Genomic DNA, 27,141 nt, shown 5'->3' with positions numbered 1-27,141 from the left:
ACAGAGTGAGAGACTGGTAGATGTCGGAAGAGGAGGAGCATGGCCAAGACTGTGCTTGTGATTTCTGTGCATAAGCAGCACCATGAGGTGTTTGGTGTATTTTTGGTGATTTTGATACGAGTTTGTAGATGGTACCCTTTTTAACTTATTATTTATAAGTCATGGATGATTGTAACAGAATAACTCGATAATGGATAATATTTTATTATTAGACATTTTCCCCATTTTATTGATGATTCCGCTATTATACTCTGATTCCACTGCTTTTAGTTGGTTTCTGATGTGAAATTGTGAAATGTTAAGGTACTGCGATCAAAGATCCTGGTAGATTTGTAAGACAGGTATGTGTCTTACTCACACTGTCGGTATTCCTAATAGTAAGTTGGGTCTACTGGAAGTGAGGTGTGAAAAAATACAAGAGAGAAAATAAATCTCTCTTGCTATGATCGACCATCCTTCGTAACCCTATCTCTGTAGTAATTGAATGCCAAGTAGTAAAATCTTATTAGATAATCCCAACAAGATAACAATTTAATCAGTGCAAATTAACATTAAACAATTTTAATTTGGTTTGATGGACACATAAATCCAATACATGAATATGCATAAGTTCACTAATCAATTTTTATTATGTCATCAGGGTAAACTTCCTAATTGACAATAAATTGCTGTCAAGAGGCTCTTAAAAAACTTAGGACAAGGTGCAGTAGAGTTCAAACATGTGGTTTTGCAAGTGGAAAAGTTTCAACACCGCAATCTGCTTGGGCTATTAGGATTTTGCTTGTTGGGAGAAGAAAAGATCATGATCTATGAGTTTGTATCCAACAAAAGCTTCGATTACTTCCTACTTGGTTTGCCCTACAGGCATCTCTCTCTCTCTTTCTCTCAGCTGTTTTTCCTCATGTTATTCCAAGAATTATACATTACAATTTTATACAAATGTGGAAGTAAAACTGAAACTTATGGCACTTCATCCTCTTTTTTCCACACACTAAGCTTTCATGGTCATTTATTGTCAACTGGACCATATCCTAAATTCTGATTCGACCTTTTATTTGTATGACCACAAATCGTGAGAAATGCATGCAATTAGATTGGCAAAGACATTACAAGATCATAGAAGGGATTGCTCGAGGGCTTTTAACGTTAGAGATAATGTTAGAGAAAAATGCTAAAAAAGCCAGTGGTTCCTAATCTTCTTGAGCATCTTGATCTTTTGTATGTATTGAGAATTGGTATTTATCATGTGGCACCGTTGAGAATTTTTTCTTATTATTATTTTTTAAAAAATTTTATGTAAAAAAAAAAAAAAGCAATCTCGTCTAGAAAAAAATGTTGCATTGTTGTGACAGTTGCTGCCTTAGGATTCACTCCTCTATCTATTCTCTTGTCTTGTTGGCTATTCTCTTGTGCCCTTGAACTTGGTGACATGGACGGTTCAATCTTGGAGTTGGAGCCATAGATAAACAGATATAAGATCTAAATGTGATATTGCGCCTTTTATCTCAAGTGGCTAATGAAGCTAATGGCTCTTGATTTTGAACATCTTGATCTTCTTATGAGTTTTTATTTATTCATTCATTCTTTTCAAAGTTTAACTTTTTATTTCTCTCTCCTTTTAGCTTGTGGTGCATGTGAGAATGTAATTATAACTGTTGAGTCATTGCAATTTGATTTCAGCATGCTCCTTGTTGCTATGGAAAACTTCGCCAACATTAATAAGATCGGTGAAGGGGGATTTGGTGGCGTTTACACGGTAAAAATAAACTTACAAACATGTAGTAATCATATAAGAATTCTTGTATGTCAAATTTCATCGTGCCATAGAATAAAAATTCTGGTTACTCATCAATTTGGAATAATTCAAGGTAGTTTTCATTTTATCATGATATCGAATCAAATTTTATTTTGAGTAATCTTTTCTCATGCACCTTTGGGTATGAACAAATCATTATGGTGGGTTTAAGGTTAGCGTTTTATATCACAAGCATATTGCCTTCAAAGACAGAAGATTCCTCATAGAAACAAATAAGTATTTGTCAATCAACATTTGAAGGAAGAAAATTGTAGCAGAATACATCTTCCTCCTAGAAATGTATGATAGTTGAAGGAAGAAAATTGTAGCGGAAATAGATCTTTACTCTCTATGGTTCAAAATCATAACTAGCGAGAGAGGGAAGAGGAGAGATATTGTTATTCAAGAGAGAAAATAAAGCTCTCTTGCAATGATCGATGATCCTTCATAACACTATCTCTGTAGTCGTTGAATGCCTAATAGTAAAATCCTATTGGATGATCCCAGCAAGATAAAAATTTAATCAATGCAAATTAATATTAAACATTTAAATTGGATTTGATTAAGAGAGTATTTCTCAACTCACACTCCAACCACTAGATTATAATAGAACAAACTTACCATGGCACCAAGGTCCACCCTCTACACTCTACGTCACATAAATCCCTTCATAAATAGATTAGTTAACCAATCTCGTGGTGAACCCAATAAAAGCTGGTTACAAATGCCAATAGATTTTGTTTTTTCCCTTTTTTTTATTTTTTTTCAATCAAAACTTGCTACAAATGTCAACATCTTTTTTTTTTCCTCAAATCATTAGCATTGTGCTTTACAGTCCTACTGATACTTAAAAACACACACTATAATAGAAGATACTAGAAACCTAACATACTCTACAAATGGTAGAACACAACATGTATTAATGGACCCATCTTCTTTACTCAGGTAATAAGAGATCAATAACCTAGAGTTGAACTTAATCACCACTATACTGAAAAGCCACTTCTAAGGTGCAAGTTGAAAACCTTTCTCCATGGTTATATCCTTCGCTTCCTGTGGTCTGAAGGACTTGAACTCCTGTTGCAATATACAATATTGTCAATCTCTAAAATCAAAATCGAAAACAATATAATAATTAAGGTGTCCATAAAAAGGAATTACAAAATCAATTTAAACCATCCATAGATGTTTAGTTTAATGGAGCTCCATTTACTTGATTCCTTGTCCTTCTTGCAAATTTCTCTTTAACTCTTATTTAATCACCAACATGGATGTACAGGACTAAACCATAAATGAGATATAATTTCCACTTCTTACAGACACAAGGGGCACTACTTGAGCTAGGATCCGGATTCTCTTCACAGAGCCCATGGACCATATAGTGATCCCCACGGCTGGGAGGACCTGGGCATACGTCTCAAGGTCACCCTAGCTATGAGATCACTCTATGGTCCATAGGCTCTATGGAGAGGAATCTTATCCACTTAAGCTACACCTCAAAATATTGCTCAAATCTAATCTTGTTGTCAACCTACTTTTAATACATTTCCAGTGGTTGAACAGTAAACAATTTTAGGTTAAAGCTACATGATTGTAAGCATGTTTGTGGTAAAGAAAGCAGTTTTGAAAAGCACATATGTTAGAGAATTTTATTCAAATCCTCTAAGAAAGCTTACCACTAACTATGGCTCCTGTAATATTTCTATCAAACATTCACCAAGCACCTTGGTACATGTTGTAATTTTTTATAAAAGCAAATTGGTTACATTCTTGTTCTATGTATTAAGCCTGAGGGATTGATTTATAGTAACTATGCCAGTTATTGTATTTCTTCCAAGTCAAAAGGATTTTGTGTGGCCGAAGTAGGAAGCACTTCTTGCGCAACTTGCACTTTTTTCTCAGTAGATAGATAATTTGGCTATTCCAAACTGTTAGAGGGAACATGGTCTAGATTAATGATTTCAGAATTTAATTCAATCGAATAGCCCCATGCTTGTCTACTAGTACTTTAACTATTACTATGCACTCTCTATCTCCTGAATTTTTCAAAACTCTATGTAATCATTTTGGTAAAATCCGTTAACACTGAAACTTGATATGTGAACAGAAAACCTTGTAGTCTCATGGGCTCCATCCAAACTATCTTGTGGCAGATATTGGGACTGCACAGGAAATACTAACTAAGTGGAATGCACTGGAACCAAGAAAACTTTTTCAAATATTTTTTCTTCTTGGCTCTATCCTACACTCTCCTCTCCCTCTCCCAAACTCCCAACCCCCACCCCCCGCCAAAAAAAAAATAATAATAAATAAATAGAAACTCTGCTTCAGAATCAATCTTGACTCTGTTTTTGGGTGGGGGAAGGGAAGAAGGGGGGGGGGGGGGGGGGGGGCGGGTGGAGAGAAGAAGAAACTATCCTTCTTGGACCCATTTTACATTTTACAAAGGATTTAAACATGAACTCTCATAAATCTAGTTTATAGCCTCCTCAACATGAAGCTGATATCTCTTTCCACTCATATAACCTTCTTATGCTTATCTCTGGGAATAGGAGGAAGATGAGAAAACCGCAGCAATCCATCGTCTCTGACACCACAGGAATGCTTGCAAGAAAACATATACATGGTCATCAGTACTCCTGATCCACCGCCACTTCTTTTACTCCCATTGCTTTTGGTGCACTCCTTGTAAGCAGCTAAAAAAGGGTCTTCTTTCTGTCTGAGACCATTTCTTGAAGAACTTCTAGAGGGAAACTGCAGGAATGGGCATGGAGGTAGAGGGATCTGTAAGTCCTGGCCTAGGACGACCTTGGTACTTTCTGATGGACAGGGAGGCGGTGGCAGCTTAACTCCACATGCCCTTGACTCCTTAGGGAACTCATGGTGTATCAGTACCTTTGAGATCCCTGGTTTGTTCTCCCATGAGAAGGGCACTTTCCCTTGTGAATGAGCCCTATAGTGACTCATCCTTGTATTGCCAGATGAAGAGACCTGGCTGTTTTGGGCGCTTATAAAGATGCTTTAGACTTTAAATTAAAGTAAGGGATGATAAAGGATAAGAAAATAAGTGCTGATTCTTCTTGGGTCGTCTCTATCATGGGAAACTTGGACAAGTAGCCAAAAGAAATGAAGTGCCCCTAAACAGAGGACTAATTTAACATGAGTTGACCAAAAATCTCCCTGATTGTTAGTGTGGGTTGGTAGAATATAAAGTGATTGAGCTGATCACAGATTTAAACCAGTCCTACCATCAAACCAGAAAGTGATCCTTCTCTTGAGTCTTACTATTTGTTGTACCAACCAAATTTCATCGAAACAGGGTTAACCAGAAACAGTGGCTGATTCTTCTCAGCCAGATGGACCGGTTGGTAAAACCAAAGGATATAATTGAGAATTTAAAAAAAAAAGTAGGAAGGTTGAGTAATCTGAAGTAGTTTTACTTTGGAAGCTTTGTTGCAACTGATGGTAAGTAACTCAATTCTTCAATCCAAAGCGTTATATGTTGCGAATGATAACAAGCCAAGAGTTCAACACCAAGCAACTCAACTGAAAGTAATAGTCTCATATAAACCTTCAAAGTGGTTATGGTTAACAAGTAGTTCATTTGGAAAAGAAATCTCAATTCTTATTTCCTCCATTCATTCAACCTCGGTATAACCTAATCCATGTGGTTCTGGGATCGATATGGGCTTGCGGAGACCAGATGGTTCTGGGATCGATATGGGCCTGCGGGACTAATCAGGCCAAAAGCCTGCATATCTGTCGTTAGCAAAAAAAAAATTCTATTTCCTCCTTTTCTTATTTTGTTTAAAATAGTCTTTCCATATTTTTCTCAAGAACGAATAACACTTGGCTGCCACCGGGATAGCAGCCAAGTTCATGCTACCCCCTCGGTAGCAGTCAGGGAAATGAAATCTCGGGGATGAGGATGAAAAATTCCACCCTAAGAGAGTAGTTTTCACTCTTGCCCTTCGGATTCCATTCCCCTGACTCCGACCAGGGGTAGCAGAAACTTGGTAGCAGCCAAATTTTTTCACTCAAAAACAATACAAGATATACCGTCCAAATTTTAAAATGGATGGTGTAGCAACCGAAATTTTCCTCTGAAAATCAACACAAGACAGACCGTCCAAAATTTCAAATGGATGGCTACGATTTAGTAGAGACTATGTTCACCTACAGTCAACTCACACTAACCGCTCTCTATGAAATGGTTATGGAACTGACCATTATCTCTCGTTCTTACCACGAGGTACCACCACCACTTAGGCTCCCCTTCATAACAATTCCATTATGTGAGGATGATCCTGAGATGAAAGTATTTTTCAGTATTTTTCTCTCGATCTCACTCTGAAAAACTAATCAATGGGAGTAGAATATGGTAATAGACTACTAGTACATAAGAAGTGGTTCTAGAACAGAAAAATGATAGAAACAATGTTCGTGAAAGTACTTTATAGAATCACTTTGGCACTATACACAATAATTACGAAAATACCTAACATGCATTGCATCATAAAACAACCAGTGCAACAACAATGCTGACCACGTCAATTTTTAAATATCAAATAATGGAAAGTGTTCCTTGTGGGAGAGTGCCAACGGGGGCACACAAGAAGGTATCCATAGAGATGTAAATTTTCCATTTCATGGAGGCGGGTTGGTCATTCTCTCCATGTATATGGGTGCAGAGGCAACACCCTCCCCACACAAACCTTTTTCCCATCAAATAATTATGAAAGCAAGGATCTGGAATCATCCATTACTGCAGTCAAAAGGAACCCCCTCTCTCTCTCTCTCTCTCTCACACACACACACACACACACACACACACACAGATGGTTCATACTGTAATGAACTTCCTCACATATTCCTCCTACATCCAATTTGAGAGTTCTGGACTCTCACACACACAAAAAGAGATGGTTCATATTGTAATGAACTTCCTCACATATTCCTCCCTCTACATCCAATTTGAGAGTTCTGGATTCTCTGGAGTCTGGACTGCTGGTCTTTCCAAGGAACTATATGTCCCTGTAAGACCCAATAAAATTTTGAGGGTCCTCCAGATGGCCGAGTCACTGACCCTGAAGTGACTCCAATTCAGGTATGCGCGTCACACTCTTAAATCGACCAGCAATGGTAGTGGTTGGATTTGATATTAAACGCATGCTATAACAAGGCAGATACAAAATATAACATGACTAGATAAACATTAGAACGAAAACCATTAGTAAGTACACGCTGTAAATGGGATAAATCAATTGTCTGCAAATTCAGTATTTCCTAGAGGCAGCCTATCACTACCCTCAGGATTTAGTTGGCGAAGAATGGACATCTTCACAACTTTGATTTAGTAAAAAATTGACAAGTAATTCAAAAGCTTATACTGAATAATTTATACAGAGTGACTCTATAAGTTGAACAATGTAAATAATAAAACCCATGACGAAATGGATCTTTGGAGAAATCATACAAAAATGGAAATAAATTGTTGCTTCAACTCTCATGAATGATGAAATTACAAAGGACCCTTTCGAGGATAAAATGTAAAAGGCAGTACCTATAAGAATCTTTCCTTCCAATGCAATAGCACTTTTCTTCTATGTATATGATCTTATCTCCATACATGATTACATATCTCAATCCCCAAAGGATTTAGATGTCCAGATTATCAAGAAATAAAGTCCTTTCTCAAATCTGAGAGATGCAAGGAGCTGCACACCATGAAATAAAATTTATTATCTAAAATGGGGAAGGAACCATGCAAGTGACAATTCATTATAAAGCACGTAAATCAAAGCATCAGCACTAGAATAGCCAACATATGGTATCAATTAAGAACAAGAGACACACTGGGAAAAATTTTAATAATCAATAGGCTTACACAGATACCAGTAAAAGCAAGGGAAGTTTCTAATTCCTTTTTTTTTTGGGGTGAGGATGGGGGCGGGGGGAGGGAATAAATAAAATATGTTCTGTTACAAGTAAGCATGATAACCATAGAAACATTCAACATGTACTAATTGCTGTTCCAACCACAGTCCTATCCAAACACAACAAAGATTACTAGGCCACAAGGAGTAAACTTCTTTGATGGGGCCAGACATTTTCTGTTGCATAACATGCACTGACCTCCCAATTGATTTCATGTCCTTGTTTCCCGTCTCAGATTCAAATTGCTTACATGTTGAGGCATTACAAGGGAGTACTAATTGAAGGATAAGGAGAACCTAAAAGAGTTGCACCTAAATAAATGGGAATCAATTTGTTAACCAAAAGGAGGTGGTGAGGCATCCCATAAGGAGGATGAAAAAACCAGCTTGGGCAAATGATGACGACTTTTAAGGAAGAAGACTATCTTTGAAGTTTGGTTATTGTAGCTACGTACGGCTGCAACCCAACTAGAAGAGTATCCCAACAAGTGTGGAATTATTATTTGGAAAGAAATTCTGGAGGCAAGCGAAGCACTTATATCGCCCATGAGTTAAAATGGATAAGGCAACAGAGGTTTTGCTCCTCCAGCTCAATCCATCCCATGTTCAGTGAGGCAGGGGGTAAGGACACATTATTGAGCAACTACTATGACTTTGTGCCGAATGACTGGGTGTTGTTTCCTAAATTCCATAGATGTCCTAATGACTTGGACATATATTCCTCTTATGGTGTTCATATCAACAATCTCTCAAGCATAGTTGTCAAGGCGTCTACGCGATCCGAGGCGTTGGCCCAGGGGGGTGTGTTGGAAGCAAGGAGAAAACAAAAAGGCAACCAAGGCACCTTAACAACTATGCAACATGAATTCTAAAATTAGAAGTACATGGAAGCAAAAACTAAAGAGCTATTTAGACCAAACCATTCTGTCCCCCTTTCTCTTAGGAAGTCCCCAGATAATAATGAATCCCGCCATTAGATATTTCACACAAGCACGTTCGATGTAGTGATGCTTTGGAGTAATTTTTTAATCTGCATCTTTGTCCCTCCTCATTTTCCATTTTTGCCAACTTCCCTCTGACATGCCATCTCTGTGTCTTAGTCCCTCCACCCATTTATGCCTAGTTCATTTTGAGAAGCCAGTTCTGTGGCCTACTGCAAGAGATTTGGCGTCTCTTTCATTAAGAGCTTGCTGTTTGAGCCTTCACAGAAAATATTCTGGAATCTTCTGCCCTTTGCTTTGTGTCGGTCATTTAGCTGCTGCTACCCTGCATATGCTGAAAGCCTGGCAATCCATTCATTTGGTATGCAACAGAAATTCTTTCAACAATTAACTTCTTACGCGCTTCCATGGAAAAAGTTGTACATTTTACAACAGAACTTTGTGGGAAAAATCCCATACTTATGGAGAAGTCATTGATCGGATCATGGCTATAAGGTGAATTTTGAGCTGTGACTACTAATACTTTCAGGGGTATATCTTGAAATTTAAAATGAGGAAGTGGATGGAGTTAGGCTGATCTGATATTAGTTCCACTAAATGAAATCATCTCTAACACCAATTAGCTTGATCACCATTAATCTGAACTTCAAAGTAATTTCCTTCACATATCCCGGCCCCAGCTAAAGGAGTGCCCAGGACTTCTGTTTAATCCAGAAAATTGGAGTGTTTGATCTGAAAACAACACTACTAAATTGATAAAATCACTATTATGGCTATTGATACTTCCAGACCATATTTTCAGCTCTAACGTGAGGAAGCGGAGGCAATCAGCCATAACTGCTCCAAATTAACCGGATCAGCTCTTCAGTTCCACTGCTGAGACCATATCGAACACCATTTTAGCTTGTTTGGCATCAATCTGAACCTTGATGGAAGTTCCTCAGCATATCTTGGCCCAGAGAGTATTCAAGGAGAGCCCAGGAATCGGAAGACTTCTTGACTCATGTTTACTCCCGTCCAATTGGACTGGCTGATATGACAATAGAACTACTACAATGACACATGGGGTCTCCAGTTGTCTTCCCGAGGCAGGTAAGCTTAGAGAGTCAAGGAGAATAAGGGATGATTGTCAGTCAGATGACCTCTATAATTGATGCAAGAGGCTAGGCTGCAAAGGATCAACACTAGCTAACCAACTGACAACCAGAATCATAGTGAACAGGTCTGCGGACAGAATATGGATGAACCAAGAACTCCCAATATGGCCGATTGATGGGACAGAATAACAGTTGATAACAAAGAAAAAAAGAATGATAGGGAAAGGGCCTCACCCGTGGACTCTAACTATACAGTCTCCCACAGTAACTGACTCACTCAGCATTCCAGCACAAAGCTAGGCTTTTTCTCAACATCCAAAACTGATGGGCATATTCCCTCTTCTTGTATTGATAAAATAAATAAATTACAAAGCTGGACTCTTCCAAGCATAAGCCATAGGCTGCCAAATCCAATCTACACTCCCCTCTTACAAAACAGATAGTGAAAGAAATAGGAACCCAAACAAATAGAAACTCCTATTGCTAATTACTAACTAACAAGTACAAAGAAATAGTTAGATGTTGAAAATAGAAACTAAATTAAAGCAGCTTTAAGATGATCTTCCTCCACTTAATATCCCCAATAAGGCCTACAAGATCTCCTAGAGATTTCCCCTGCAAGGTAGTTTCCATCTCTTGAAAAACCTCCCATGTAATGGCTAGTATGGCCTCACCAGATCTAGAAAATCTGTAAAATATGTTCTCAAGTTCTTCTCCATGCGAGGTGGCTATGGGACCCACGGAAACTATCAGCTCTATCAGCTATCACCCAGATTTAGTGCTGGTAGATGGGCACATAATCTGGAAAAAATATGGACTTAAAAATATAGGCTTAAATCTGTCCCAAACATGCTGGTTCGATGGGCTATATTGAGCAGAAACTTGGCTGGACCTGGGCTTAAACATAATCATCACATGGACCGATATGAGCCTGCCTAGGAGTTAAGCAAGGGCCTTATACTACATCAACTCTCCTCGATGTGGAAAAACTCGCCTCGAGTTTTAGTGAGTAGAGGAATCACTTATGTGATGAATATTGTTATGCTGCCCAAACAAATACTCCAGAAGCTCACAATAAGTAGAGACCTAGACGTTGCTCTTTTCCTTCAAAAAACTCAGATGGAATCACAAATTCAAAGGGCTCCACCTCTGGCTCAGATTCAACATTGACCTCAACTTCAGGTTCTCTTGCTTCAAAAGGAGTCTATTCTATTCCCAATGAGGTGCTATGCATGGTTCTGGAAAGCCCAAAAGTTTTTGCATTCGAGCCTTTCATTTATCCAGATGCCTCTGTTTGGCCAACATCTGTTTGGAGTCCTTGCACTGCCCCCTACCATAGCTCTGACACCAAATGATGTAGGAGGGCTAGGCTGAAAAGGATCAACACTAGCTAACCGACTAAATTACCAGAATCACAGTGAACATGGTCCGTGAAAAGAAAATAGATGAACCAGATAACAATGAAAGAAGAAAAAGATCAGAAGTGTGATACAGTCTCACCACACCCCATCTCCCACAAGAGCTGACTCACTCAACATTCCAGCACAAAGCTTGGTTTTTTTTTTTTTTTTCAACATCCAAAACCAATGGGCATAGTCCCCCTTTCTTGTATTTATAAAATAAATCAACAAAGCTGGACGATTCCATGCATAAGTCATAGGCTGCCAAATCCAATCTAAATTCCCCCATTACAAAATAAGAAGAATGATAGGGTAGGGCTTCTCACCCTTGGTCCATCACACCATCTCCTACAGGAGCCGACTCACTCAGCATTCCAAGCACAAAGCTAGGTTTAGGGCGAATCTGAGGGAGGCCCTTAGGGAAGGGAAGGAATCAGAATAGCAGGGGGGAGAAAGGGAGCACACTCTCACAGAGCACAAACCAAACAAATTCTCATACACTGTCAAAAAATCTCTTCTAATTGTCCCTCGGTTTTGACCAATGTAAAGGGAAAATAAAAGACTCATATTGGAAACCAACTAAAATAGGAAACTAGCCTAATCTAGGAAATAAATCATGAGAGGAAACTAGTAAAAACCAATTCTAACTCCTACGTGTGCTACTACTTGGAATTAAAGGCTCAAAATAATAAACTACTAATTCCAACCCTTGTTGGAATAAAACCCTAGGCTGGACCAGTTCTTCATGGCTCTTGGCTTTCAAAGCTGGTCATGTTGGTCCAACCAATCAAGTGCAGCCGTATCTACATCAACTTTCCTTCTCTGAAAAGGAGTCGAGATGGGAAAAGGACGAAGGAGACCATTTGAAGGAATATGTTGAATGAGAAATGATCTCATCTTCTTCTTGAGCTTAATTTCGGGGAAATCTTTGGTAAGATGAAACTTTATAGTCTTGGTGCCATGCTTGAAAGCATAGGAGTTGGCATAGCCACAATGTTGTACTTTCTTATCAAACAACTACAGTTGACCAAGAAGGAAAAGACACATCTTCTGAGGGAGGACATCGCATTTGGACTGTATCCACAAATCCACTAACAGAATATGTGACCAAACACTTATCTGTGTTTGAGATTAGTGTTGCTCACCCAAGCAAACTTGTAGGGATTTGGATGTGGCTCTGTCTTCAATCCCAGCTTACAAACGTCTTCAAAGACAACATTAGTGCAACTACCACCATCAATGACCAACGTTAGCAGTTGGTCAATGCACTTCACTCGAGCTGTAAAATACTACAGCAGTGCCAATCTTCATATTCAATGACTTTTTGGGTGGTCAACATAGGACAAAGGACATAAAAAGGATATGGGTCCTTATCACTAGGAGTGCTATTGACTTCGCCTGACACACGGTCTTCCTTAATTTAATTGTTTCAGAACCAAGTTGCTCTTCTGGAATATAAGGTATAGAAGAATCCTTGTCAATAAAAGCAACTAAACGATTAGAACACTGAGCACTGATATGTCTGAATACTTTACATGAGTAGCACTGAACGGTAAACTTTGTCAACCCATAAGGTTTGTCTGAACCACACCGAGGTAGAGAGTATAGACAGTTAGGTTGTGAAGATGACATGCTGAACCACGTCAAGGTGGAGAATAAGGTTGGCAAGGTGGAGAATAAGGTTGGCTAGGTGGTGAAGATGCCACAGATGAAGCACTAGCCTTTGATCTGTTGAATGACTTTTCCTAGGTAGAAGGCTGTTGTTGAAGGGAACTAGGATCTCTAGTAAGAATAACTATAAGAGTTCTCTAGTTGTATGAGTGTGTTAGATTTTCCTAAACCTGATACGCTACCTATACAATATCTTCCATTGTAGCAGTCGATTGGATGAAGGGCAGCACTAATTTGAGGGTGCAAACCATTGCGGAATTGTGCCACCAAAACTTCATCCCACTCAAAATCATAACACGTGGCAAAATAATAGAATCTGGCAACAAACTCTTCAACAGTAAGACTGTCCTATTTCAACTATGCAAACCTAAGGTGCATAAGCCGCTTGTAATCAAGAGGCAAGAATATCCAGTTCTTGACTTCATGCATTTCAACCCAAGTAGTGAATAACCTAATGCCTCGAGTTCAGTTTTGACTCCATTGCTTGAACCACCAGGCTCTAAGCTATGAATGCAGTCAAGGTACAATTCTGGATTGTTATCTCCATAAAAGCTAAGGATATCTAGTTTTGTTGCTCTTTTGGCTCCACAATCATCATATCAGCTAGTTCCATATGGTGGTGTGGTGGCATAGGTGGTGTATGATGTAGTGGTGGTAGTGGCAAGGATCAAGGTATCAGTATCGATCGCCGTATCAGTCAGCTAATTTTAAGGTACGTATCGGAGGGTATCGTATTGGAGATACTTTGAACCATGGGTAGTGGTGATGGTGGATCCTATGGGTGGTGTTGGTAGAATCCCCATATGGGACTCTTTCCTTTATCTGCGACCATCAATCGAACATTAAAAGCTTGCATAAATTCCATAATTGTGTGAAGGGAAGTGACAACAGTAGTGAGGGGCATCAATTTTTGCATCAACTTCACCCTTATAGGAGTGCGTTGTTAGAAAACTTCAATGTTGGCTACCATTGTAGAGATAAGCAAAGAACACTCACAGGTAATGGCAGAACAGTAAATATAGCGAAATCCTCAAGTGAGTGGCAATTCCATAAATACAGAAGTGCAACCTGAAATAAGCTTGCCATTCGGTTTGGTTCCGGAAATTTGGTTTGGTTTTAGTTAGGTTCTCATTAGAGATAGTGTGATCCAAAATTGAATCGAGAACCACTCAAATTGAACCACGCTCAGTTCAGTCCATATTCAGTTCTATTTAGTTCCCACTTCCCAGACCATCATCATCTTAGGTGATGACGCCTCAGTCCACCACTGAAAGTTGGAATCACTCTGGCTGCCTCCCATGTCTCCTCTGTTTGAACTTTGAAGCCATGGAGGTTGATCATTGTCATTATCGTCATCTATGAGGAACAGTTTGAAGAGGTTGGTGAAGAGATTTGGGTGTAAATCGTAGAACCAGAGAGACAACCAGTCTAGGACAATGTAGCAGGCCTCCATTTTTCCTTCTCTAGTTCTTCAAAGGAGATTACACCGCCTGGGGATGATATAGCAAGCCTCCATTACTGCATTTCATTTGTTTTTCTAGAGTTCTCTGATGGAAATTTCCAATAGAGGATTGAGAAATAAGAAAGGGTCAAACTCTCTCCATTCCCCAAGTCTAACATCTCCTCTACTACTCCATCATCGTTTTTTCTACCAATAATGGTGGGAAGTTGGTATTGGGTATTGGGTAATGGGAAGTAGGAAATAATAATTGTGGGTTACGTGGGTAGTGGGAATGGGAAAAGAGTCCAAAAATTTGAGTACATTAAAAGGGGTGGGAAACTTGTAAGGAATCCCACATGTTGTGTGGTTGGGTTGACAAAGAAAGGGAAGGAAAGGGAAGGAAAGGAAATAATGGAAAATATAATTTTTTGTGGGGTCCACCTCTGTGGGAAAGAGAGGAAATGGAAATGAGCTGGAATTCTATGGGAAAAAGAGGAAATAGGAAGAGAGAGACACAAAACAACTTTTCCATAAAATCCTACAAATTTTGGAAATGAATAGGGTGGGAAAAGTTAACTGCTACACCAACAGACAATAATTATTGTATTAAATGACCTTCTTTAGTAAGTTCCCCACCTCATTTATCCAAAAACTCATATTTGTGGTAGTTTATAGGAAACAAGTACCAGTTTCCCAGCCATTTTTACCTTTTCCACTTTTCTCCGTCAGACAAACAGGGCCTTAATGTATTTAAATAAGGGCGGATTTGGGTTTAATGAGTAATACAGTTCAGTTTTGGTTTGAACCGATGGTTCTTGAACTGAAACCAGAATCGAACCGAACCGAAGTAAATACTCATGTACTCAAACCGAATTTGAACGGAATTTATTCAGTTTGGTTCGATCTAGTTAATTCGGCTTGGTTTAGTTTCAATATTCGGTTTTGGATCCAAATTGACACCCTCAACTTGAAACCCAATAACTAACATATATAGGAGGAAGGCTAAACTTGGAAATTAGAAATAAATATGGAATAAAAGGAAATAAAAAAAATTGGAAGGTCAAAATAGGAAAATAAACATCGACAAAAGGAGAAGTCGCAAGGGAGGGGGATAAGGGTTACTGAGAAAAAGGGGAGGTCTGCTTCTCTGTTGAACCAAGGGAACAACGAAGGTGGATGATCATGGGTGCTGTGATGCGAGAAAGAAGGGACCTCGCGACAGAGAAGTAGAGATTCTTGAGACAAGGCGATGCGATGAGAGGAGGGGAGCCTCGCAACTTTGATGGTGAAAGCTTGAAACCAGGTGTATAATTTTTCTTTTGTTTTATTTAGTTCGCTCTCTCTCTCTCTCTCTCTCTCTCTCTCTCTCTCTCTTTTAGTCTTCGTTTGCTTCTTTTTTTTTTTTTTTGGATTGCTGGCAGAAACCTAGGAAGAGGGGAGGACCTTGATTAAAGAGTCACCGAGGTGGGAAGGAGAGGAGGTAGGAAAGAAGGTAGAACTAAGAGAGAGAACAAAGGAAAGGATCCTTGGCTCTGATACCACTTTGATGGAGGGCCCTTAGAGGAAGGGAAGGAATCAGAGTAGTGAGGGGAAAAGGGAGCACAAATCAAACCAATTCTCATTCATTGTAAAAGAATCTCTTCTAATTGTCCATTGTTTACAGCCAATATATAAGGAAAATAAAAGACATGAAATTGGAAACCAACTAAAATAGGAAACTAGCCTAATCTAGGAAACAAAACATGAAAGGAAACTAGTTCAAACCAATTCTAACTCCTATGCGTGCTAGTACTTGGAAATAAAGGCTCAAAATAATAAACTACTATTTCCAACCCTTCTTGGACCAAAACCCTGGATTGGACTGGTTCTTCTTGGCTCTTGGCTTCCAAAGCCGGTCATGCTAGTCTAACCAATGAAGTGCAGCCGTATATGCATCAGAATTCAATCTAGATTCCCCCTTTACAAAATAGAAAGTGAAAGAAATAGAAATCCAAACAAAAAGAAATAACTGGTTGGTAATTACTAACTAAAAATTACAAGGAAATAGAAAGTTAATGAAAATAGAAACTAAATTATAGTAATATTAAGATGGGATCTTCCTCCACTTGATATCCTCAATGGGCCCACAACATCTCCTAAGGTTAACCACATGCAAGGTAGATTTCATCTCTTGAAATACCTCCCACGCAATGGCTAGCATGGCCCCACCAGATCTAGAAAATCTTGAAAATATCTTCTCAAGTACTTCTCCATGCAAGAGGTTATGGGGGCCACGAAAAATATCAGCTACCACCCAAATTTAGTGCTGGTAGATGGGCACATAACCTGGAAAAAGTATGGGCTTAAACTATAGGCTTAAATCTGGCCCAAACAAGCTCGTCCGATGGGCTATATTGAGAAGAAACTTGGATGGACCTGGGCTTAAACCATAGTACAAGATCTTAGAAATTTCTCGGTTTCGGGAGATCTCGAGAAGAGATGACCTAAGATACACAAAAAATGTAAAATCTCGTACGAGATTTGGGTTCCAAACCTAAATCTCGGCCCAATTTCGACCTAGCCTCGACGAACTCACAAATCTTGCCCAAGTTCAAGGAAAAGTCCCCAAAATTTGGTTGTTGGTGCAACTTTTTGCCAAATCACACCCAAGGGAGCTTGGAGCAAGTGGATTCACAGCTCAACATCAACATTTAGATGGCTTTTCTACCCAAGAACACTTGAAGGTAATAAAATTTTCTTAAGAACATTTTTATCCAAAAAAACATGATTAATACTTGGTTGCTGATAGTATCGCATTACTTCCACCATACTATGATATGACCAGTGTTTGTGATTCAATTGGAGGAAAACTTGATTCGACATCAGCAACAATGTGGTGGCTATAAGGATCCTACCCGACAGTCGTTTTAGTACAAGGAATCTAGGACTCTAGCATGGGCATATAGTGAGTCATCCACTTGTATTGAATTATATTACCATTATTTACTATAATATATGTGACTCTTTCTAACAACTACTAACAAACTGTGTATGAAGCCTGATTTATTAAATGGCTTATAATTTGATGTCTTTTAATTCCTAATACTTAAGTTGTTTTACACTTTTACTTGAATCATGTGTTCTAGTCAAGGTTCTAAAACTCGGGATCGATCAAGGCCGATACCGATCCGGATCAGTCAAGGCCAATACCGATCCGGATCGGTTTGGATGGGACTGTATCGGACAAAATTACCATTGCTATTTGTAAAAATCCAGTTTTTTATTACATTTTTACCCTTGGCCTGTACTCGTGTATCAGGATCGAATCAAGGGTCGATCAAGACCGATACCAATCCGATCTGGCCGATATCGACCGATCCGATCCGAGTTTTAGAACCATGGTTCCGGTGGTACTAAATTTTTTGTGGAATAACATAAGGTAGAGCTCACCTACGTTGTAGACTGCCAACCTGAGGCCTGAAGTCAAAGTACCATTTTGGGTTTAAGTTTTTAAAATCTAATGTTTCCACCATGCTTAAGAGGCCTAAAATAAACTAGATGACAAGTTTTATGACCTAACTCATGGTCGATATTGCATCGGTATCGATACGATACAGTGAGATTTGTATTGGTATCTTTAAAAGGGTTAGTTTATGATAGGTTTAAAGTATCGGCTGTATCATCGATATCGATACAATACGCGATACCAATACTTTAAACATTGACCTATCTTGGCCATATGGTAACCAAAACCAATCCCTGAAGCTTGCTGTAAAAAAAATAAATGGTTTCGACAAAAACTTGGTTTTTGGCTTGACCGAAATTGAGTCCTCGAACCGTGGCTTAAACATAATCAACACATTGGCCCAAATATGGGCCAGCTTAGGAATTAAATCACGGACCTTATACTGCATCAAGATTATTCTTCTTTCGAAATTGACCCATCTCATTGGATTGCTAGAACTTCATGTTGCTCTAGAAATATCTAAACTCAATTGATGTCTAAGCTCAGTAATTCAATGGGTGATTAGTTAGTGTGTAACGGTTTGAGCAGAAGATCGTAGGTACACTGGTTCACCTAGATACGATGAATTCATATGTTGCTATAATTTTTTTACTTTTAGTCTAACCGTCTGATGTAGAAGAAGCAGCCAAGCCTGTCCCTATCGAACCAGCACTTTTGGGCCATATATGGGATGATTTTAAGTTCATATTTTCTTCCCAAATAGCCATCGATCTACATTAATTGAAGGAGAGTTCAACAGCTTGCGTGGAGAATATCTTGGGATCATTTATCAAAGTAAATTCCAGATTTGGATTTGGATATTTCCCATATTTTGTGGGCCCAACGCTAGCTTGATTAGATCAAGATTGAAGGCCAATATTATTGTGCGTGGGGCATACCTGGGGCCTAGGCGACTGTTGTCTTATGTTTTGACTCTTATTTCTACCAAATATCATTTAATTAAATGTTTTTATTTTATTTACTTAATATATTATTCATAAATAAGCAAATAACCCCTATTTGAATCCAATAAAAATAATTTAAAAATCAAATTCCAAAAGGATAGGAAGTCAACCCCCATCCAAGAACAAAACTGGATTTTTGGTTGTGGGGACGATTTTCAACTTTCAAATGCAAGGGTTTTTCTCAATTCCGAAAATTTTATAAATATTATCATGGTAAAACATTACTAAAAACCAAAAGTCTAATAAAAGAATCTTTTGTTTTGATGTCCATAAAATTATTTTCATCAGGCGATTTTAACAACATTTGCGCACTCTAAAATAAGTTTGACCAGAACATAATTTTGTCATTACAACCATAGTTGTCATGGCGTCGCCTAGGCGTCGCCAAGGCAGCGATTTGGCGTCCTGGCGGAAAAAGAAGTTCATGGCAATGCTACGATTTACGTGACTCACAAATGGCGGTCGCCATTGGCTGATAGGCATCGCCATGGCACCGCCATGGATGCCAGGTCACGCCTGATTCACTAGGCGGTCGATTTTTTGTAAAATGTAGGGTGATTTTGATAGGGTTATGTTGATTTTTGATGATTTGATGTTGCTTAATGTTGGTTTTATATGTTATAAGGTATATATTGTGGGCTTGTAGCATGCTAAATAACTTTAGAAAATAGGAAAAATAAAAAATGACACATGGGCGATTTGACCGCCATGGCAACCCCATAACGGGCGATTCATCGCCAAATCGATTAGCCACCCCTCCACCACCTTGGATCGATTTGACGCCGTGACAACTATGATTACAACTCAAATTTAAGTAATTTAAGACTTGTTGGAAAGTTGGTTTTATGTTATACCTAATACAGGAAGTCTTATGTAAAAATAATATTATTTGACTAGTCAAACGTATTATAGAACAAGAGCATTTCTCTAAATGTTGATTTTTATGACTTAATGTTGATTTTTGATGACTTGATGTGGCTTAATGTTGATTTTTTATGATATAAGGTATATGTAACATACTAAATAATGTTAGAATAGAGGGGACAAAAATACACATTGACGCATTAAGCGTATTATTTGCCTTAAGGCAGCCGACTTACTGCCTAAGCGCTTAGGCAGCACTCCAACGCTTTGGTTCGCCTTGGCACCGTGACAACTATCGCGTGGGGGTTTTCGTTTCAGGGAAAATTGAGCTGTCAAGCAAGGTTTAAAGTATCGATATCGAGTATCGTATCATAAGATAATTATAAGAGACATCGTATCAAAGAGAGCAAGATACACTAAAAATACATATGAAAATGTCTAGGATATATGTGAAATATAGTTTTGAAACATGGAACACTATAAATAAATACATATCATGTAAAAAGAGAAGAGCAAAGTACAACGAGACAAGTGCGTTCAATTGATTAGGTATAAAGGATGAGAATTTCTTACATGTGCTAATACAAAAAATGTCATTTTCAGTTTCAAAAAAATTAGGGTTTAGATGCACACATCATTGTGAAAAAAAAAAAATTAGTTTTATTCAATCATTCATGTTATTTTTAATAATCTAATGCTGCACTGCAAACAATGACACTAAAAAATCAATATTTTAGCAAAAATTTAGTAGTTTTGATAGAAAATGTTTTTGCACAAATCTGGTTTTGATCCTTGATTGCAGGTTGTTAAATCACCAAACAATGATGAAATCACCACTACTGGAGTCGCCTTTTCCAGTAGAAGCATGGAATTAAGTTGATTGTTTTAATTTTGCAAAAACAAATTGATTATAACACCTTACAATAGCTCTTGGTAAATGTTTTGCACTCATTGATTGTGTTATGTAGTTTGTAAGAGAAATATTGAGAGTATCAATCAGTATCAGCTATATTAGATCAAACATCGACCTGATACGGTCAACACTTTGTTTAGGTTGTATATGTGCCTTCAAAGATACAATATGTATCGGTTAGTATCAGCGGATACGTTAAGATATTTAAAACCTTGCTGTCAAAGCTGATCTGATTTGTAGAAATAATCTTCCAGATTCAAGTGTGCCCCATGGCCAATACGCAGAGAAGAATATAGGGGATCTGACAGTTTTATTAGTGCTACTTTTTAGGGAAGTTTTATTCCATGTGTGCGGGAGTTTATTAGCCAGATAGTTTCTATTTTATAGGCAGCTTTATGTAATTAGAAGTTTTTTATTCTTAGGACTCTTTCTAATTCAGTTGACTAGATATATTGGATTTAAATTGTAATTCGTTTCCAATTAGGAAAATGTCCAGATTGTAAGAAGTTCCTTTCCACACAAGGAAGCCCTTTGATGTAATCAATTTGGACTTTATAAATAAAGCAAGAAGGCTGAATACAGACTACATTGAGATCAAGGTTTTAAATATCCACCGATACTAACATATACGTATCGTATCTTTAAGGTACCGATACGATATTTTAAATTTTTTTGGTATTAGTACATATAAGGAACCTCATCCTTCTGGTATAATTAATTGAAGGTGCACTTGTCTCGTCGTACTTTGTTCCATTACATACATATATATATATATATATAATAATATTACATATTACTTATTTTACAGTGTTTTAGGCTTCAAAACTGTGTTTTGCACAAATCCTATCCGTTTCTATATGTTTCTTGACCATTCTGTACGTATCTTTAGTATATCTTGCATCTCTCCAATACGATGCAACACACCTCTTAAAATCACCCTTCCAATACGATTCCCAATACAGGTACTTTTAACCTTGGTTGAGATTGAAAATTTGTGAAGCTTGGTTCAGTTAGAAACCTTGTCAATGGCTGTGGGATGTAGTCGGGGGGAGAGGCGCCAGGGTGAGATGCCTAAGCTATGCGAGGGTGAGAGGCCCAAGGGAGAGTGATAGACTCAAACCCATTTATCCTTCTATCCTATCTTCTATTTTTCCTCTTTTTTCTTAATCGATTTCACATCATTGAGCGATCTGCTACAAGAGTACCTGCAATTCCATTATTGAGGAAGGTTTGCTGAAGAAAAAGTGTTGATCTCATTCATCCACTGCTGCCCAGTTTTGAAGACCAAACCAGCATTAAACTTAGTTCAAGAAGATCCTGCCTGGGGCTAGATCCTATATGATTTAGCCTTACATCCCCATTATTAGATGATTATAAGTTGTCATTGGCCTGTTTCAAAAGGTTTTTATAACATTCAATAAGACATTGATTTTTAAAAACGGGAGAATGCCATAGTAGAAAATTTGAGGACAAAGAGCATATACCTCACCTTCTTTATACTCGCCTTATATCTTTGGTGAAGTGCTGATTTTCTTTATCATTGCCTGATATTCTATTTAATGATACCTTCTCTTTGCCATCTTACATGTCATTTCTTGACAACTTAATAATGTTTTTCTCTTACTCATTTCGGACTTAAATAATTTTTTTTTATTTGCATAAGGGAAAGAAAGCACTCTTTGGACTGATCTTATCTCTTTAGAAAACTGAAAACCTGATTTAAATGGTTTTCGAGAAAATTAGTCCAATTCTCAATGCATAAGGCCTGCCATTTTTTCACAAACATTGCCATTTCTAGTGGTTTTTGACACCAGGAGGTGTGAAAGAGGAGCAACCTCAACAAAATCACCAAGTCCACTAACCAATACATATATTCAATGTTTTCTCTGAGTCCACCCCCTCCAAAAGTGGGCCCATGGTGAAAAAAAAAGGAGCTAACTGCCGATGCCTGCACATGCGGAAAGGGGATCCTAAATAAGTCATTAGCTGTCAATTCAGACACTGTTTGAAGTGACTCAAAAACATTGCATAGTTAGTTACTCTGACAACACTGAAAACACAGCAGACAGGTTAGAAAAGAAAATATCAACCAAACTAAACTTGAAAAAATTAGGCTAACTGGATTTAGATGTTGCAGTTAAAGTTTTTGAAAGTTCAAAGTTTCTTCTATGGCTTTCAATTAGAGCAGCACACACCAACACAAGTACAATCCTTAAAACTACTACCGTATCAAGGACTTTCCAATAAACACACTACCGAAGCAAACAAACAAACAAACAAACAACTCAGCCTTTTTCAAACTAATTGGGGTCGGCTGCATGGATCTGTCAAAGAAAAAGATAAAAGGTAGAAGAGAGAAAAGGAGGAGGTGATCAAGAAAAGAAATAAGGCAATGCTAGACCTCTGGGTCATCCCACCTAAAAGCTGTCCGCCACATGAATCATGCCCTCCAAACAGCTCTGTTCGATGTCATACTAGAGTCAAGATGCATGTCTTTCCTTACCAACTATCAATGGTCATTTTAGGCCTGCCCCTAGCATTTCTAGCTCCTTCCAACTGGATTTGATCACTCTTCCATATTAGAGCATCCCCAAGCCTCATTTGAACATGGCCATACCACCTTAAGCGGCATTCTCGGAGCTTGTCCTGAATCAGGGCCACTCCCAACTCAGCTCTTACTCTGTCATTCCTCACTCTATCTCTCCTACTATCTCTCCTAGTTTTTCCACACATCCATCTCAACATCCGCATCTCTACCGAAATACATTCTAATTCTTATTCTAGCATTCCAATCAGAAAGATTCCTAAAACCCATAGATGGTAATACTATTAACTTTAGGCCTCTTCATACCTATGAGGATCGTTTAAACCTCAGCATAAACCTACTCACATTACAACCTTAAGGTTCACTCAAGTGCTCTACCCATACAAGATGCAAATTTTTTAAATTGGCCCCATAGTGTAGAAAACCAAAAAATTAATCTAATTATAGATGACTCCATACCTAGAAAGGAGATTGTAAAGCTGCCTATTCCAATGACCAATTCAATATTGTTGAAGTGACTCAAAAACACTGCTTATTGCAATAATGCTAAACACACTAGGGTAGACTTTAGAGAAGAAAATCACAACCAAACCATACTTATGAGAATTAGTCTACATGGAATCAGATTCAGTTATTAGAACTTTAAACGGTTCACTTCAACTGATTAAGTCTGTGCCCTATAGTTTTCAACTAGAGAATTCCTGTACCACCGCATAAACCACCTTTACTGCCACTGCCATAACACGTAGTTTCAAAAAACATTCTACCCAAATATCTTTATAAACTTATTCCATCATCCCTATCCAGTATGGTTTATTAGACCACTAATTATCGTATCATCAGGCCTTTTCCAATCTATGAAAATCATTTTAACCTAACACACACCTATTAACTATACAATATAGATTCAATTTAGTTCTCAACGTACAAGATACAATATTTGGCTTGTCACAAGAAGCAGCAAGAAATCCCCCTCCCCTTCCAAATTCAAAGAAAAATAAAAAATCTTGAGCAAATTAAAAAATGAATATGAACTGAACAATGATATTAACGACAAGATTACAAAAACAGAAAAGAAATAAATTCCAGTTCCAATAACAGTACCTGCAACTATTAGTCCAAGTCTTCTTGCCTGGTCTCAGACCCAAAGTCTCGATTACCCCGACTCTCATTGTTGCCATTGTTATTCCCAACACCGCTGTTGCTCGTCTCCGCTTGCCCACCAAATGCCCTAAACAGGGACGGCAACGAAATGCTAAACCTCCGTTGCGCTGTTCGCGGTGAAGTATTATTCTCCTGAGCTCCTCTAGCAATACCAGAATCCGTCCACCCTGCAGCCCCAGTTGAGTTCCCAGAGGGTATGGTCTCCCGAGTACGTTGCTCGTAATCAGGATCATCCGTCGGCAGCTCATACCGACAAACAGGACAAGAATTATGCATCGCAAGCCATGGAAGAATACAATCAGAGTGATAAATGTGCTTACAGGGCATCTGCTTCGCCTCCACACCGAGCTCAAACGTATCCTTACAGACCGCACACTGCGCCGAATCGGAAGCCAGCAATTCCTCAGAAATTTTAATGTTTGGGAGCTTTTCAACGGCGGATTTCGACGCTGGAGGAGTGCCGTATCGGTTCGGATCGTTCTCTGCAAGCTGCTGAATCAATTGCTCGAGCCCAGGACCGATGAAGTAATCGCCGAGATTATTCGGAAGCCTAAAACCACCAGCATCGGAAGGATTGTTTTCAATGACAAACTGGATGTTGGCACCACCTGCACGCATAGATTGAATGTAATTCTGAAGGAACATGAAGGGGTTGAAGACGTCAGGGTCTTGCATCGCCGCCGTTGGGCGTTGCCGGATTTCGGGATCGAAGAGAGCGGAGAGTTCATTGGGGATTTCTAAGGCGCTGGATGTGGAGAGGAGGAAAGGGAGACCGGTAAGGCCGCCGGCCAAAGAAGGGAACGCGGCACCGCCGCTAGAAAAGCTCTCGGAGTAAGAGAAGAACGGATTATGGGTGGGGGTAGGGCTAGGGTTTTCGCATTCTTCGAGGAATCCACCGCTGCAGTCAGGGCAGACAAGGTCAGAGGTGGGAGTTGGGGTTAAGGAGACGGTATGGTTGCATTGGTGGCAGAAATAGAGCTGAGGCCCGGTGGTGCCAGCGGTTGCGCCGCCTGTTACTCCGGCAGAAGACATATTCCGGGCCGGGAAATGATCGTCTGATAAAGAAAGATCAGAGAGACTTTCGCAACGAATTTACGAAGTGAGTTACTCAGTCTTTTCCCTTCTTTTTTTTTTCTTTTGGGTAAAACTAGTTATCGGTTTGTATGGGGAGAAAAAGAGGGGGAAGGGAATGGACGAAGGTCACCTGCCGGTCTGACCGGGAAATGTTCATGGCGAACCGACGTTGACATTCTAATTTGAGGTGGAAAAGACTCTGGATTTTTTTTTTTTTTTTTCTTAAGAAAAAAAGACTCTGGAGTTGGGATTTTTCAATAGGTGGGGCCCTAGAGGTGGCCGCGCACTAGTGAGGAGCTGCCTTGTATGACCATGGAGGTTACATTTAAAAAGGATAAAAAAGGGCAGAAACATTGTCGGTTTGATGTAGAAATTGTAAGGGGCCATTTGATAACATTTCTATTCCTGGAGAGTGTTATTTTACAGAAGTGTTCTTTTTCGATTCCATACTGTGAAGACACTCTGGCGAAATAGAAACAACGTTTGGTAAAACTATTTCAGAAATGTCCCTAGAAGAGGAAAAGAACAGAAACAACGTTTGACAAACACTTCTATTCCTTGAGAGTACAATAATGAAAATTCACTTTTGAACAATGAAATCAATAATTACAAACATGCTATTATGGTCAAATTTAACTTAAATAAGGAAATAATTTGTTTATGAAATTATCTTTCAAAATACTATTACTTAAAGGAAATAATAAAATATAAGCATAAAGAGTTTCCACATTTATCTTAATAAGAAAACAAAAGTCTACTATTCAAGTTTATAGGAATTACAAAATAAAAATCATAGCTGCAAATAAGTGTCTTGAAATTTTATTACATAAACGATCAAATTAGGGGGTAACCCTTATCTACTGTCATCTGATTTGCAATTTGTATCCTTAGCTCATTCATCTGTCTTCCTTGTACACGTTGATTGCCCTGATGAATTGTAGTAGAAGTACTGGCAATATCACCATCTTCTTGTTCTCCGTGAACGTTGACTACCCTGACTCTCTCTTCATTAGGATTATAGTAGTCATCTTCCCCAAATTGTTGTAAAAGTGCATCTGTTATTTGTTCAGATTCAAAATAGTTATGAAGTCCACAACAAGCTATCACAATATAACTTTGGTAACTAAGTGAGAATTGAGGCATTTTTTTTAAAATAGGGAATCTTGATTTTAAAATCCCAAAACAACGCTCAATATGATTCCTTAAAGAAGAATGTCTATAATTAAACAATTCCTTAGTACTTTTGGGTTGTCTTCTTCCTCCATTATAATCTGGTATATGATATCTCTCTCCTTTGAATGGTGTCAAGTATCCATTCCTACTCGCATATCCTGAGTCTACAATGTAATCCTTCCCTACAATATGATAAAGCAAGACATTAAAAGCATACATAATAATCATTTACATACATGATAATTTGGGAATTGATATACCTTGCGGAGGATGAGAAAATCGCAAGGTAGGATCCTCCAGGGCTCTATTGAATGCACGACAATCATTTGCACTGCTTTCCCAACCCGCATATACAAAAGTGATTTTCATGTCAAACGAGCAGGCACACATCACATTTTTTGTTGTTATCCCCTTCCGTACTCGATATGGGATCTATTTTCCCTTGGGAACTATAGCAGTAACATGTGTACCGTCTATGGCACCAATGCAATCCTAATTAAAATAAAACAAAAAACCAACCAAAAGCACTATTATGTGAAACAAAAAACAATCATAAGTTAAAAAATGATGTAAACTTATTAGAAAGAAATTTTCCATTTTACCTTAAAATATGACCACCGTTTGTTGTTTGCAATTATTTCCATAGCAATCTCATCAAACGATGGGGCTTTGATATAC

At 38.5% G+C, this 27,141-nt stretch overlaps 2 protein-coding genes across 3 annotated transcripts; both read right to left on the bottom strand.

Moving 5' to 3' along the window:
* Positions 1 to 2,603: 2,603 nt before the first annotated feature.
* Positions 2,604 to 4,798, bottom strand: LOC122085636. The gene is made up of 2 exons (XM_042654130.1): positions 4,322 to 4,798; positions 2,604 to 2,872 (listed from the first exon to the last, which is right to left on the bottom strand). The coding sequence occupies exons 1-2, from the start codon at positions 4,760 to 4,762 to the stop codon at positions 2,801 to 2,803; spliced, it is 513 nt and encodes a 170-aa protein (XP_042510064.1). The 5' UTR covers positions 4,763 to 4,798; the 3' UTR covers positions 2,604 to 2,800.
* A 2,349-nt stretch (positions 4,799 to 7,147) lies between these two features.
* On the bottom strand, positions 7,148 to 25,365 carry LOC122081080 (E3 ubiquitin-protein ligase RING1-like). 2 transcript variants are annotated; one of them, XM_042648049.1, is made up of 2 exons: positions 24,157 to 25,365; positions 7,148 to 7,512 (listed from the first exon to the last, which is right to left on the bottom strand). In XM_042648049.1, the coding sequence occupies exon 1, from the start codon at positions 25,246 to 25,248 to the stop codon at positions 24,166 to 24,168; it is 1,083 nt and encodes a 360-aa protein (XP_042503983.1). In that variant the 5' UTR covers positions 25,249 to 25,365; the 3' UTR covers positions 7,148 to 7,512; positions 24,157 to 24,165. The 2 variants fall into 2 exon arrangements, with proteins under 2 accessions (XP_042503983.1, XP_042503990.1); XM_042648056.1 differs by lacking the exon at positions 7,148 to 7,512 and adding an exon at positions 22,205 to 22,455.
* Between the last annotated feature and the right edge of the window lie 1,776 nt (positions 25,366 to 27,141).

This window comes from Macadamia integrifolia, chromosome 1 (assembly GCF_013358625.1).
Source record: "Macadamia integrifolia cultivar HAES 741 chromosome 1, SCU_Mint_v3, whole genome shotgun sequence".
Lineage (NCBI taxonomy): Eukaryota > Viridiplantae > Streptophyta > Magnoliopsida > Proteales > Proteaceae > Macadamia > Macadamia integrifolia.
The sequence above is the reverse complement of the archived record's forward strand: the minus strand, read 5'-3'. Positions and strand labels throughout refer to the sequence as shown.

Coding starts and splice junctions, on each gene's coding strand:
- LOC122085636 (XM_042654130.1), bottom strand. CDS start 4,762: ATGAGTCACTATAGGGCTCATTCACAAGGGAAAGTGCCCTTCTCATGG. Junction 2,873..4,321: donor CCAGAGATAAGCATAAGAAG/GTTATATGAGTG, acceptor ATATTGCAACAG/GAGTTCAAGTCCTTCAGACC.
- LOC122081080 (XM_042648049.1), bottom strand. CDS start 25,248: ATGTCTTCTGCCGGAGTAACAGGCGGCGCAACCGCTGGCACCACCGGG.